General features: G+C 23.0%; 1 protein-coding gene across 4 annotated transcripts in view; it reads left to right on the top strand.

Moving 5' to 3' along the window:
- The window catches only part of LOC129610717 (alpha-1,3-mannosyl-glycoprotein 4-beta-N-acetylglucosaminyltransferase B), a 143911-nt gene that overhangs the window by 123175 nt on the left and 3358 nt on the right, over positions 1-17378 (top strand). For 2 of the 4 annotated variants that reach the window (XM_055523378.1, XM_055523379.1), the window contains 2 exons: positions 14842-15795; positions 16649-17081. In XM_055523378.1, the coding sequence (XP_055379353.1) occupies positions 14842-15795; positions 16649-17081 (1387 nt within the window). The remainder of the gene's footprint in view (positions 1-14841; positions 15796-16648; positions 17082-17378) is intronic. The other 2 variants (XM_055523380.1, XM_055523381.1) reach the window with 2 other exon arrangements.

Below are 17378 nucleotides of genomic sequence, written 5' to 3' on the forward strand. Positions count from 1 at the left end.
ATTACTGTATATTTAGAAAACACACTAACTTTAAAAATTTAATTTTTAAGCAAATTGAAATAAAACTAAATTATATTCATATAGGAATGGATGAAATGAAAATAAAAGTATAATAATAATTAAATTTTAATTTTGAAATTGAAATTACTAATTAGAGATAATTAAATTTTGCAAGCAAAATATTTTGATAAAATATAAAAAAAATATTCAAAATTTTTCAGCTCTAATTATGAAACAAATAACAGAAGGGCCATAATTATAAATCATATACATAAAGGTGAATTTAATTTCACCATGATGTAGAACGAAAAATGTCATTTTATTTTCTCATTTCATTCATCCTTTGTACCTTTTGAGTATTAAATTAAATTTGAGAAATTTATTTTTTTAGCATACGAATTGCATGCTACTATGTACTTATATGACAGGTGTTGTGATCGCATTTAATTTCAGGTATTATGTTTTTAACACTTTTCTATTTTAGAGTTACTTATACACTCACTTTTACCACAATATTGGTCTTTCAGTCTTTGTGTGTAACTAAAACTAAATGTCATACTTCTGTTATTCAATTCTATATTTAATTTGATTTCATTGGAAATTTATATTTGAATTTCTTTTTTTGTTAGAACCCCTGTAATTGTTGCTAAATATATTATAAAAAGCTGATAGTTGAAAAACAGGATTATAAAGCAGGTGATTTTAAAAATTAACCACATCTATAAAACAAAAATGAACGTTTTTAAATTCTTGTTACTGAATATTTGCCGAACTTTGCGTACATAAGTGAATCTTAACCTTTAATTATATTCATTGGATCAGAATTTGGATATTCCGAATTTTGAGAAAATGTTAATAAACGAATTGACAAATATTTTGTTGAAAAGTATTTGCATTTTTGAAAATATTTTTAATTTCAAAACAATTAAGCAAAATGTGTCATTAAAAAATCTTATCCCACAACATTACCGAATTACTAAAATAATAGTGTTATAGCCACAATACTTAATAAAATTAATAAGTGGCTATAACACTACTAATTACATACAACTGCAGATCAAACCTCTGTAATTCAGTTGGTAGAGCGTCCGCCTAGAAAACAATAGGTCACTGGTTCGAGTCCAACTCAAGGAGAAAATTTTAATTAATTTTTCTGCCTTTAATTCGTTCCTTTGAATACGTCATCCGTTTGTTTTTTGCAGTTTGTATGAAGAAAATTTCCATTGATTTATCAAATAAATTATTTTTCTTATAAGTATTTTTTGTATATCTTATGTTTTTCCGGGAATATTTTATATATTACGAATGTTGCTACATAAGTTTAATTCAACAATTCACTTAATAATATAAATTTCTAACCTATATGAATGTACAAGACATTTTTAATGAAGTAATTTTTATAATATAATAAAAGACCTTTGATGTCATTTAAGTGGTTGAAAAAACATCTAACAAATAGCTTAATTATTATACGGTTGAAAATATAAATATAAATACAAACTTACAAAACTATATTAAAATTTTAGAGTTTATAATTTAAAATTAATATCCTTCTGTTTACAATCATATAAGAAATTTAAATAAAGAAACATGGAGTCCATTTTATTATTACTTAATAAATATTTTTTGGAAGTTATACCAAATATAACAATTATCTTCAGTAGTATAATATAGATTTATAACACCTTTAATTAAAATTAATTTTAACAGAACACCTTTCAATTATGATTGCGGTTTTGAAATTTTCAATATTTCTAATTTAAAGTGACATATATTAAGAAATTAATTTTTTATGTAATTCGAACATTCAAGTAAAATTTGTGCAACTGCACTTCATGTTAAGAATGAAAAATTTTTAATGTTACATTTGAAATTTTTGAATTTAAGTTTAAAATTCTATTTTCTTTCCTACCTTATTATTATTGTTTTTTTTTTCCTATCTTGTTCATAAAATAAATTAGATTCCTTTGAGTAACATTTTTAAACCACAAATGGAAAATTTATATATTTTTTCCAAAAAATTTTATTTTCTTACAATCTAGAATTTTTGTTGTTTTTCTTTTCTCTTAAAATTTCTTTTCATTTCCCAATAAAGTTTTAGACTATAATATAAAACCCTTAACCTTTTCAAGTAGTTTCTTTTTTTCTCTTTTTCGCCCTTTCAAATACTTGATTTAACTTTGTCGTTCATTTTATTATATTCTAACATTTATACAGTTTCTTATCTACATGTAATAAAAATGTTATATAGTTTTAGACGTATTGTATGTACACAAACTTGCAATATAAAGTATTTATATATCACCTGCAATTGCCTATGCTATCATCAACCTCATCCTCTTAAAATTTGTGAAAGAGAGAAGAAATAAAATGAGAAAAAAAGTACCTTAACTTTTCTACAAAACCATTTTTAATTTAATATGAAAATTACTTTTTTAAAAAAATTTTCTTCCTTCTTCCCTTATTTTTTTTTTACACTATATATACACGTACAGAAAATATAAAAATGAAATAACAATGAAAGAAACTGTATATATATATATACATACAACATACTTTTACTCATTTTATACAATATTATACAAAAACATTTTAGGGGTGAATCAAATCCCATTTGACATGACTTAAGTGTAAAAAAAAATACAACATAACACTATACAAGAGTATGTATAACAAAATAACAATATAAGAACCCGAAATAAAAAACGGAAACAACAAGCAACAAAAACTCTTCAGTATATATATATGATATTGAAGTGGATAAAGTATACGCTATTATACAGCCGTCATCAAAAAGGATATAAGGAAAATGACATCAAAATTACAACAAAAACTTCTCATAACAGCAACAACAATATAACAATATATATACCAGAATATAACAATAATAACAATATAATAAAGCATATATAAATGTTCATGTATAACAATATAAAAAGAAAGACAGGTGATTGTCATCAACATGATATATTTAAAATAGCAGGCAACATAATATCATGTCAAAATACAAAAAAAAAACAAAAATAAACTATTTTACATAATATTAAATGCATATCTGATACCTACTAATATATTATGCATACATTCACACAAACTTCATAATAGACACTTAATGTTATGTGTACATAATCTTGTATATTACATACCATATCCAATATGTTGTGTAGACATAAAGTACAGTATTTTATGTCAAACAATATGTTTGTAATCCTGTCTTTCTATACATAATATGCAAATAACGTGTTTAATACGAAAATACTCTATTTATCGTTATTTAGTTTTTCCAAAAAAAAAAAAGAAATAACAAAAAAAAAATATTTTATTTTTATTTACCTTTAAAAAAAAACAAAAACAAAACAAAAAGGAGAGATAATTTCTACTATTCTTTTGAAGCACGTTCCATTCATTAACAGTAGAGAACACAACAAAAAACAACAACAGGAAAAGAAAAGAAAAATTTCCCATTGAAAAATGTAAAAATGTGTGAATGACTTTTAGCAAAACATCTACACAAATACTCATTATATATATGTACAAATTAAGATGTGTGTATTGCACAAGCATTTTAATAACAAGGATTTAAAATCAGAAAAAGTTAAAAATGGAAAAAAAAATTATTTAAGCCTAAAAATATGCAAGTGCAAAATGCATAGAACAAAAGGATTTTTTTTAAGCTGTACAAAATATTTTTTTTTTTAATTTATGCATTTTGGAAAAAAAAAATACTAATTCCGAATATGTTAACATATTTAGAAAGTACTTAAGTCTGTCATTTACATTAAATAAGTATTAAAAAAAAAAGAAAAGAGCAAAATCGGCAGGATTTAACGGCGACAAACAAATATCAATAAATTAATCATTTTTGTTGTGTTCGGATTATTTTTAAAACAGTCTGAACTACAAATATCACCTTGTCAATATTAAAAAATTCTAAGGGCTCGTTATCATTAACAATAATAATTCATTTTCTAATGACAAATGTTCTTTTTAAATTTTATGAGCAAGCGATTGAAATAACCTTAAAAAATGAGAAATTTTTTCAAAATTTGTTTTGAATAATTGAAAAAGTAATCTATTTTTGGACAATTTTAGTTCTTAATTTATATTGTGTTCAAGTTTCTAATAACTGTTGTGTAAAATCACGGTGAGAGCAGTTTTTAAAACTTCCTACCGATAGAAAATATTAAAATTTCCCCAGAATTTAATGTAAATATGTAGTATAACGATAGTAAAACAATTGATTTTGGAAAATAATGATTATTTCCAATACGAGTAATAACAAAATTTATTAAACAATTAAAGTGATGCTGTTAATGAGAACATTTTCACAGAATTTTTTTTAATTTTAAAATTTAATTTTTTCAAATTCCGCAGAAAGAAAATATAAGGAAGGAAACTAATTACTCATGAATTGTTCAATAATTTCGTGGGATGAAAATTTTAAGGCATTCCTGATCAATGAGCAATAATTTATTTAATGTTAGGCAATTACTACGAGTTGAGTTATTTAAGATGAAATAAAAAAATGGGGGCGATATACAGAAATTACATTATTATAGAATAATATCCCATGATGCTTTTTGTAAAATACGTGGATTAAATTTTAAAGAATAACGTTTTAAACTTATGCATAAAACTTAAACATAATATTTGGTAAATTTTAGAATATGTTCAGAATAAATGCTTTTATAGAGACTTAAAAGCGTTATATACGTGTTAAAAGCATCATCTTAAGAAAGAATATTATTACGAAATAACAGACGATCGCTATACCACAAAATATACGAAATATAAGCTAATTTCCAAACTCATTCATTTCCCTAAATTGTATAATTTTTAACATAATTATAAAAATATCCATTACATTTGAAAAAGGCCTAATAAAATGTACAATTTTATGTTTTTAAGAAATTTATTCAGTACCCCATATATTCTCTAGCAATTCCTTTATCAATAAATTGTATAGCTCTTGCCAGTCATACATATATGCATAGGAAATTTGTGGTTTTGAGAAATGTGAGAAAAAGAAATTATTTAAAATTTATCTAAGCTTTCCACATTATATATTAACTAAAAATTTATTTGCTAAAACAAAAAATAAAAGAAAATTTTAGAATTTTATTATCGCACAATCATTTAAATGTAAAAATTCCAGACTAATAATTTTCTTTTTTCAAATGTTGCTAATTTGTAAGGTAGTATATGCTTATGTACATCAAATGTTCAACTTTATAAATTGTATACTTGCTATAGGTCTACGGCACAACTTATATATATGCATATTATGTACTTTTGTAATGAAATATTCAACTGTTTTACTTAAATATTCTTTAGTAAAATATTCATCATTTAAAAAAGAAAATTATTCTTTTACACATTATACTCACACACATATACGTATACATATTATACAGAATTATACAGAATTGTGTGGGTTTGTGTATATGGTGTGTTCATTATGAATGAAGTATTTTTTAACAAGTGAATACACAATTTATTTGGAGCAACATGTTGATTCAACATTTTCTTTTTTTTTTTTCTCTCTTTATTTCCTCTTCTTTCAATTTGCGTTCTTTTTCTTTTTCTTACACTTTTATCATAAGTACATAATATACTAAAAAAGTAGTACTCCTTTTTTTTAACATTTTGCTCTTAAATTTTTGTATATATAAATCTAGTATATATGACGAAAATTTAACTTATAAACTTTAAGTGTATAAAAAAAAAAATTCTTATATTTTTTTTTCATTTTCTTTATTTACATATTATACACAACATTAATATTATATTTGTATATATATTTTTATATGCACGAATGTACTTTAGTAAGAGCAAAAATTCCATTTTATTATTCATTTATATTGTTTTTAAGGAAAACGGAACTTGTTTGTTAATAGTTGAATGTTTATAAAAATAAAGAAGAATGTAAATGAAACGAAATAATTATTTAAACTTTTGCGCTCCACTGAAGAATAACAAAAAAAATTCAATATATATATTCTATATACATATATATATATATATATATATACATATATACATAAGGTAAGTTTATGTGTGAATGTTTTACATTTTCGTGTTCATCTTTAAAAGTTACAACATCTTGCAGAGAGAAAAAAAAACGAAAATAAAAAAAAATAAAAAAAAATAATAGCATAAAAGAATTTTTGAGATGATTGTTCTTTACACTTACGTGTTATAAGTGTTTTAGTAAAAGCTTTTGTTGTATTTTATAAAATGATTTTCCGTTTTTCACACTAAAATAAAAATACATATAAGTGTTAAAAGAATATTGCATACTTTTAGGCTATCAAAATTTTGTTTTTGTTTTATTGTTCTGGTTATCTTAAAATAATTTTTAAACAATTTAAAAGAAGACATTGTCAAAGAAATAATGTTTGTAGAAGGGTAGTTTGTAATAGACCTCACCATAACAGATTAACAAACAATTAATATATGGAATTAAATTTTGTTAAAATTCCCGAAACTCTTTACCAAATTTTTGATAACAATGAAATATTCTAATTATAATTGTAATGGAAATCAACTGTAATCTACAAAATGTTAATTGTATCAAAATCCAGTGAGACTATTACCTAGAAATATTAATAAAATAAATTGTAGAAAATTCTTTGTTTTGTAAGTACTCAAGACTTAATTTTGATATCAACCGGATTGAATACTTGAAAAACAGTCAGACAGTTTAAATTAACAACGAAATTAAATTTGAAATTAATTTGAAAATACTTTAGTAGTGCTCGAATATTTTTATTATTTCTATTTGGATGGGTTATTTTGAAAGTATGGCCTAAGTTCACGACAATTTCAAAACTATTTGCTTGCAAAAAGCAATCTCAATATAGTTAGAATTAAAGCAAAGTAAATAGGAAAATAAATGTTTCTATAAAACATATGATCAGTTAATCAATTTTTGTTTTTCTATAAAATCACTAAATTAATTTCCGGCCCCATTAATTAAATTGCTTTCTTTCTGAAACTTATGCCAAATGGTGGAAAATCTGTAAACTTTACAATTATGGTTTATGATACGCATATACAAACATAACTTATATACAAATAACCTACACTAAATATAACCAAAGTTAAAGCTCTAAATTAGTAAGAACAACGTTATATTTATAGCTCAATATGTGCGTCTTATTTTATTATACAAGCGCATATTTTCAAATACATATAAACATTGATGAACAGTTATATAGAAACATAATTACACCAAACAGTATTTTTATTCACAATAATATTAATAATGATTTTCCGGGTGATGACTTTCTCTTAATTATTCATTATTCAACTATATAAAAATATTTTTTTAATTCTCCTAAATTGCCTTTTCTCTTTATTTTACATATAAAATATAAATCATCACGGTACATTAAAAATAGAATGATGGGGATGAAAATTAACATATACATTATTTTTGTAATTTGATTTTTACATATTGAGAATAAAACAGGGGGTTGCAGGTATATGTGTTTACATATATTCTCATAAAATATTTTCAAATTATTATTAAAATACTTCAATAATATTTAAAAAAAAAGAAAAAACCTTAATCTGTATTCATTTTACATGTAATTATCGTTGCTGAAGCGAAAAAAACAAAAGACTGAAAGCCTTAAATGAGTGCATTGCAAAGTTCATTTTTATTTTACGAAAATAAACAAACAAACAAAAAAGAGGACACGAAATCAAAGGAAAACTCAAAGTAAAGTAGGAAGCATATGCACTTGAAAAAAATATTTTTTTACATGGGCACAAAGTAGAAATTTTTTTGCAAATTATTTTTTTTTTATTTAAATTAAAGTCTGGTTTTTTCTTTAGAAAAACTGGGATATAAAAAGAGATAAAAAAAAATATTTTTGTTTTCGTTTCATTTTAATAATTGTGTGGTTTTATATAAAAAAGGACATTTACTTATGAAGTCTATAACTACTCTCTTTGAGAAAGAACAGAAAAATTGAAAAATGTTTTAAAAGTACTTTTCTCTTTTTCATTTTAGAGAGTGTACACGCTCCATATTGTCAAAAAGTTTATATTAAAGATGAGTTTTGCTCTCAATTTTTTTTTTTTGTTGTTTTAAATTCGGGATTTCCTTTAATTTATTTTTTATATTGTGTACTTTAAGATTCAAAAGTAATTTTTCATTTAAATAATGTACTTGTAAAAAAAATTTAATTACATTTGGTTTATGAATTTTAAATTTTATTGAAGAACTATCTATATAGCACTATTGAGAAGAATATACATACCACTAGTTTGGTTATACTCAAAATCTACAATGCTAATCTAAATTCTTGCATAGAAGTCGCTTGCTTTATAACACTATCCCCTTGAATAAATCCTTTAAGCGTAAGAGAGATATGCGTGAAATTTTTGAATTATGGTTCGTGAATAAAATTTAAAATTTTTTGTGTTCATGGACAAGTTTTTCGTTTGTTACGTGTATATCTAGAATTTTAATTCTTTGAATTCAATTCCCAACACTAATTAACTCCCAACAAACCTTTGATATAATAATTGTAAACTAATAATTGTGAATCTATGTGGTGTCTATGATCATAGTGGGAAAGATAAACAAATAGTTTCCACTTTATACAATTTTATATAAAAAGGAATTTAAAAAAAAAATTTAATTAAAAAAAGTTTTTGAAATATTTTTTATTTACTACTCTAGAATAGTTTATTACTTATATTATTTCATATTGAAAAGATAAAAATAATTCCATGTTGAATTTTATTTTGAGTTTCAAATTCAATTTAGAATTTAATTTGTGGTAGAATTAGTTAAAGTGGAGTAATTATGTAATAATTTGATATTAAGGTTCATATGAAAGAAAATTTCTATCCCTTGTTTCTGAGGGCTAATAGTATAAGCATTTTAAATCGTATTTATATAACATTGCCATACGAATATTTTGTGACATTGATTCCGTGATGATTTTCAGCACATTGTATTAAAAATGTTAAAATTAAGTAAGTTTTTGCCAATTCTTTAAAAACGAAAAATAAAATTTAGCGAAATAATTTTCAACGAAAATTAAATTTAATTTTCCGTGAACATAAATGCTGTATAGTGGAAACTATATTCCAATACTACAGCTAAACAATTCCAGAAACTACTTCGTTTAATATTGATAAAACTGTAAATTATCGTAAAATTTATTTTAGTAAAAACCTTATGCTACATCCAAAATAATTATTCGATTTTTATTCAAAATTAACTTATATTTACATTTAGTTGTTCTGTTGTTGCCATAAGATTTAATAGAAAATTTTTGAACAAAGAGTATAAATTTAGAGCAAACAATTTTTATTGATTTTTAATTAATAAATTTCTCTATTTTATATTTATTTTTGTTTGTATGGGTACTCTAATACTATCATCTACACAGGGTGGTCCGGTAATGAATATAACTTTATATACCATTGTTTAAAGAATTAAAAATTAGTTTAAAGAATTATTCACAAACTGGTGCTAAATAAAGCTTCATTGTTTTTGGGAAACATGAAATTACTCACATGTTTTTAATTATCACTTCCGCTGTAAACCTGAAAGGAGCTTGAAAAGTTTTTGAAAAAAATAATAAAGTTCTTGATATTTTATTTTATACTTCGGAAGTTCCAATTAATTTTTAAAATTACATTTACATTCTAATTCCAATTACATTCTAATTTTCAAAAAAATTCAAATTTTTGCTTTGTTTCTTTACTTTTCCTTAACCCAAAAATTTCGCATGAAATTCTTTAAAATTTCAAGAGAAATTTTTACAAAATTTTGTACTACAGCAGTAACGGCTACTAAAATTTTTTTACGGTAAAAAAAAATTATACTCGTATAGTACAGGAGATATAGCTAAAAAGAAATAAAGAGTGCTATACATATAATGAACCACCCTGTATTAATTATAATTATTTGAGGGTCCAATTTTATTAAAAATCTTAAAAATCTTAAAAATCTTTTAGTATTTCTATGGTAAATTATATTTCCGTATTAAAGGCTATACAATATTATTAAATATACACTATAGAAAATTTTCTACGATATTAAAATATTTTTTTAAATTTAATTTATTAAGAAAATATTGATGAAAATCATAAGCTGCTATTCTTATTGGAAATTGCAGAATAAGATATTTAACGAGAAATTTTGTTTTTCCTTCTCTTAAAAGTTATGTAAAAAAGTTTTTAATTAAAATTTTAATTCTTTTCAACTTTATCGATTTTCTAAATATACACACATATATATACATATACATCCCTTGTATAGATTACCAGTTTTTATCTTTGAAATTAATTGATTTTGATCTTCCCTCTATTTTTTTAATTTTTTTTCTCTATAGCATATTTTTGGTTTTAATAGCGATAGGAAATTTAATTTTATACAAGGGTTTATGCTATTTTATTGGTAGAACTGCTGTACGGAAACAAGTTTGTTAAAAAAATTTTATATAGGGTATATTGCACATAAGTAGTTACCTATAAGATAAGATAAATGTATAAAAATTACAAGAGTAAAAATATTTTTGAGATAAAAATTTAATAAAAGATGTTTGTACTATGTGAGCTGAATAACATTTACCGTAAAGTGACCACATATATTTTGCATTATCACCCATGTTATTTTAGGGCAAAGCTGCAGATGTCACTGTACATTATATTATAACTAATTTTCATTTCAATAAGGTAAAAAGTAAGATGCGAAATAGTTATGTAAACAAAAATATCGAACAATTGCGTAAAAATGTCCGCTGCATGCATTATATTAAAATTGTAAACTTCAAATAGGAATAAAAATTGCAGTATCATTGGAGAAATTAGGCAAGAATGCAAAAATACTATTAAGATCTAGAAAATTATTTATTTGAATTGGATTTGAATAATGTCGTACATCACATAACGTAAATAAACATTTTGATTTTCGTTATGTATGCAAATATGTATGCAATTATTTATTAGCGTATCGAAAAAGAAAATTAACCAAATTACTATAAATTTACTTTAGTACCATTTACTTTTTTTTGCGGGAAAAAATAATATTTAATTAACAATCAACAGAAGAGCAAGTATTCTTAACAATAGAAATTTTTAGTATACTCGTACCATTACTTTCTTAAATTACATAGGAGACTTAAATATATAATACAAAAAATTTCATATACAAATGTAACAATAGTAAAACAATGTGTTTGTAGGTATTTTCAGTTATATGTATTCATGTCTTTGACAGAAGAAATTTTGTCAACGATTTAATTTTCATAGCATATAACGTAAATCTATCAAGAAATTAACAAATTTTTTAGAAATGTAATCATGTCCCATTATAACAATATGTACAAAAAAGTATTTCCCTCTACATTCATTTTTCAATTGCTCTACATTCAACTGTATTTAAAATTTATATGCAAATTCAATGACAAAAATTAAAACTATTTGTCCTTTTTTTTTATTATTTTTAAATGTCAATCTATGTAGTCGTTATTTATTGTCAAGGTCAATGTATTATATTATTATAAATTAAAGCAAAATTGAAAAACATGCAGGAGAAAACAAAAAACAACTATAGACAAAGAAAAAATAGGAGAACTGATTCTTTGTGTCAACAAAATGCGGATAAATCATAAGAATGAAGCCTTACAAAGAGAAAAAAATAAAATAAGTGTGACGTTTTAGAATAAAAACAAAAAAAAAATTTTTTGTTTACTTTTTGTACCCCTTTTCAATTTTGTTCTTCTCATTGTTATGCAATAATACATTATAATATATAAGAATGCAAAAATATATTTCCATAAGTACATACAAGTATATACATACTTATACGAGAAAGCTTAAAGTATATACATATGTGGTATACGTGCATATAATAAAACTTTGTCTTGTTTTGGTCTTATATCAAGGTATGCACATTTTGCTTCGCAAAAGTCGTCTATCATTCGACCCTTGTTTTAATTCTCTTTTTCCTGATTATCTACTTGTATCGATAATTTCTAATACTTGGTAATACTATAAACTGAAATTTGTTAAAGCGTATAACTTTTAATTGCATATTTTTAGGAATTATTTTCAATAAATTCTCTTATTTATTTATTCCTTCCCATAAAAGTTCTTAAAGAGAACAAGAACTAAAAATAAAAGCTTAAAAATGTGAAAATATTTTTTTTTATTTTCTTTTTATCTTTTAAATCCCATTCCGTTATATTTTCGCTTAATTTTTGTTAAAATTACGCATAATTAAAATTTCATTGATTCTATTTTTAATTGTCTTGATTTTAATTGCCTATTTTGACATTTTATGTAATTAAACAAATAACTAGAATGAAAGTGTTATACACAAACAAATAATATAATATATTTATTTGATTTTATAATTCCATTATGAAAATTCTAAAGGGTATCATAAAAATAAAGTACAAAGAGGAAAAATAGCGAATAAAATGAATTAAAAATGTAAAATAAAATTAAAATTTTTTATACTCAGAATAGAATATACATACATGAGTATATGTATGTAAATACATATAAAATCTATGTATAACATATGTAAATAGACTTTTGTTAAGAAATTAATTCATTGAATTCGTTTTTCCATATTAATTCAATCATTTTATGACATGAGCACATGTCTATAATAAAATACTTTTTTATGACATAACCACACATTTACAATATTCTTATAAATCGTTTTGAATTATTTAATTTTAGTGTCTTATAAATTTTACAGTATAATAGTATAATAGATATTATAATAGTATTTATGTTTGACAAAGTTTATTATAATTTTTAAAATAATTTTTTAAAACATTGCACGTCTTTTCTTTTTTATGAAAATAAAATATTAAGATGGCTAATAAAATTAAAATAAAATTGTAATTTATTATTTTTTTTTAATAACAATTATAAATTAAGAATGCACAAAGATTTATAATTTATTAAAAAGAAAATTAAATATCAATTTGATTTTTAGAAATTTTGAATAAATAATTTGCTAGTAGAGTGCAGTCTTTATTCCTTTACAGAAACAATCATAATCTTAACTCAGTAAGAATATTAATTTTAGAAAATAAACTGTGTTATTAAAATATACGCATTCCGAAAATGTTATGCACTTCACTGTCAAAAACACTTTATTTCTGACAGTTACATTTATCAATAGTTTATATGACTTTTATTTTTTTTAATTTCGTGTATTTGTAAGATTTCAATTCAAGCTAAAAATTTAAATAAATTTATTACTTTATGCATAGAAACAGTTTTTTTAAGTTAATACCTTAACCCAATATTCTTTATATTCGAACATTCTGAACGCCAGGACCAAAAATTAACTACTGATTATCTATGGCATATATTTACTCGTACACAGTATACGACAAATTCGTACGAGTATCACAGAGTTTGCATACGGCAGGCTAGTCACCTACCTAGTTAAACCCTATGACGCTATGAAACTAGTGCATGAGAAATCATGCACTAGCCCTATGCTCCTTCTAGGAGTGAACAAAGGAAAAAAAAAAAAAAAAAAAAAAAACAATCACAGAGTTTACACGGTCAACTCTATTTTTTCTCGTTTATTCTTTTTTATAAGCAACCTATTTCTGAAAAAATTATATAAAACCCTTTTAAAAACTCCAAAGCTAAAAAACTGTATACAAGTGTTATGCTTCTTTCAGATGTTTATTGGTAGAATTTTGTTAACAAAATAAAATTAATGTGACAATAATTAATGTCAAATAAAAATGATAATAGAGTAGATTTATAAAATATAAAACTCGTCAATAACACACTTCCGATTTACTCAAAAATTTTTAAAAATCTGTTTCAAAACTATTCTACATAATATTGTACACAAAATTAGAACAAAAAACCATATAATAATTACTTAATTTAAATATGATTTACAACATATTTGTGCGTAATAATTTTCTAAGCCCTTAATTTAGTTAAGTTTCTAAAACAAAATTACATAATAAGTACATACTCTATTTTATTAGTACAGGTACTCATATATCATTTTTTATTGGTAGTTCCTATTTTTCTATATAGTTATATAAAATTACTCCCTTTAAATTATATTGTACACGTAGAATTTATTACTTCCATTTTCCTAGATCTATATATACTCGTATTATAAAAACATAAAATCACTGTATTATTTATAAAATTTCATAAATTACAAAAGGTTAAATTTATTTTTCGTCATAAAATACAATTTTAGTGCATATACACCTTACGGTAACTTTTTTTACAATACATCAAGCATAATTTATGATATTAAATATATGTAGAATAGCAATATGACAAAGGAGTTATTTTTAATAATAAAAAAAGGGTTACAATACAATATGTATATAGATTCCATGTACAGATTAAACCAATATACTCGTATGGAGGAGTAAAAGTAATTTAAACATTGCTTATATGGAATAAAGGGAAAGCTTTCTGAACTCGTATAGTAATTATTAAAAAAGAATTAGAGGAAACTGTCTATCATATTTCAAAACAAAAATGATTAATTCACCTTTAATTGATGGTTTAAAAAATCCCCATATATAAATATATATATACTTATACAACAGGCAATATGTTCCAATAAATTGTTACAACATGATAAATTCATACTAAAATTACTTTAAATAAAAGGAATTTCTATATTAAAACATAATATACGTACATTCATACACGAAATTCTATATGCAAATATTTTATGAATTTATTGATAAAAAATTTTTATTCAATATAGAAAAATTAAATGAATTCTAAAACTATGCAACTATTTTATAACAAATTTTTTTATAAATTTTTTTTTTTCAAAACTATTCATTGCAGATTTATCAGCTGAACAAACATTATCACAACGTTTAGCTGAATATCAAATGCGTTTACAGTACTTAGAATCAATGTATAGAGCTCGTCAAGAGGATGTTGCAATATTATCACAATATTTAGGTTTAACAACGAATTCAAATATCAGTGGTGCCAATAATTATAATAATGCACTAAATAATTTAGGTTTACCATTAAATAATATTAATAATAATAATAATATAATATTAAATAATTATGGTACATCAGATAATAATATAACAAATAATATATTTAATATGAATAATTCATTATTAGATTCATTAAGTCCAGAAGCACGAATAATATTAAAAAATACAACATTATCAGCTAGATTTCCATCTAGTTTACGTTTTCCAACAGCATTTCATTTTTTACCACATTTATTAGATGATCCAATGTCATTAAAACCAAATTTATTATTAACAAAAGGACGTACAGGTGTAACAATAGTTTTAGGTGTACCAACTGTTAAACGTGATAAACAAAGTTATTTAATGTCAACATTACAAAATTTAATATCAAATATGGATGAAACAGAACAAAATGAAACATTAATAATTGTATATATTGGTGAAACAGATATGGATTATGTATCATTAACAGCAAAACAAATTGAAGTTAGATTTGCACCATTTGTTGAACAAGGTTTAATTGAAGTAATATCACCATCACCATCATATTATCCAAATTTTGATAAATTACGTATAACATTAAATGATCCGCTGGAACGGGTTAAATGGAGATCAAAACAAAATTTAGATTTTTCATTTTTAATGGCATATGCACAACCAAAGGGTACATTTTATGTACAATTAGAAGATGATATATTAGCTAAAAAAGGTTTCATTTCAATTATGAAAAAATTTGCAATTGAAAAAACATCGAATAAAAAAACCCCATGGATGGTATTAGATTTCTGTCAATTGGGATTTATTGGTAAGCATATATGTAGATCTTTACTTTCATATGTACAAAATGTAAATTTCATGTAATCATGTACCGAAAACTGTATTACAAGCAAGATAATGTAAAATAGTACTCCCACAAAAATTGTTTCTAATACGTACTAGATATTAAAATTTATTATAATTTTTACACAACTTCTCATAAAATTATGGAAGAATTACATTGAACTTTCACACTGGACTTTCCAAAATTTTCTACGGGAATTCAATTTTATATTTTTTATTAGACCATTAAAAAGGCTTTGAACTTAATCATAAAAATTTTTTTAAAAATAAATGAAAATACAATTTTGTTTTATAACTAAATGTTCCAAATTGTATAAGGATCAATTTAAATGGTCAAACACTCATCATTTTGCAATCAACAATTTAATACTGCACTTAATACAATTTCCCCCTGAATTAGAAGAAATGCAAATTGATGAATTTTCCAATTAAGCAAAAAGAAAAAAACTTTTCAAAATAATCGTATTAAAAATTTTATTTTAATCACAAAATTATTGATTGTATGCCCAACCTAGCTAGAGAAATTATTGTGAAAAAACCATTTAATAATTTATTTTCTTTTGAAAGTCTCATTTTACGGAATCAATTTAGGTCAATTTTCTAAATAATTGCCTTCCAAGTTTATACAGAAATATTTTGGTTGAGTTCATTGCATTATCGCATTAATGGCACTTTGAGATAGAAGACTAAACTTATAAAATACTTAGAAATCAAATTTTAAATTAATTTTAATTGCAGCCCCTCTAATTCAAAATTTATAAATGTGCTCTTACTCTACTCTATTTTAAAAAATTTTCATAATATTCTCTATTTTTTAGGTAAAATGTTTAAATCAGCTGAATTACATTGGTTAATAACATTCTTTCAAATGTTTTATAATGATAAACCAGTTGATTGGCTATTAGAAAGTTTAATTGATACAAAAGTTTGTAATGTTGAAAAGGATCATAAACATTGTAAACAGGAAAAAGCAAAATATTGGTTACATATAAAACCATCATTATTTCAACATATTGGTACAACATCATCATTAAAAGGTAAAGTTCAAAAATTAAAAGATAAACAATTTGGTAAAATACCAAGTTATTATCCACATGATAACCCACCTGCCATATTAAAAACTGGTATTGCACCATATAAAAATTTTCATTTAAAAAGAGCATATAAAGGTGAAACCTATTTTTGGGGTTTATTACCACAGCCCGGTGATTTAGTTGAATTCATTTTTAATCATCCAATTAATCTCAAGAGGTAAGTTTTATAAATATGTATACATGTATATGTATATATATATAAATATTGAGTATTTTATATATAAATATTAAGAAACGTTAGAGAATATTGTAGGTATTTTGAGAATATAATAAATAAATAAATAAATAAAAAAAAATTAATCAAGTAAAATGAAAAGAATAATTTTTTTATAAAATAGCCAATACATACGTACGTACACATATATTTTGTATAGTAAATGTTTGCGAGTCTCTTATTCACAAAAGGACCATCCTATATCCTGTTCTAATATTTATTTCTGTTTTATCGTTAAAT

The sequence above is a fragment of the Condylostylus longicornis genome, unplaced genomic scaffold (assembly GCF_029603195.1).
Source record: "Condylostylus longicornis isolate FDR11 unplaced genomic scaffold, ASM2960319v2 ptg000048l, whole genome shotgun sequence".
Classification (NCBI taxonomy): domain Eukaryota; kingdom Metazoa; phylum Arthropoda; class Insecta; order Diptera; family Dolichopodidae; genus Condylostylus; species Condylostylus longicornis.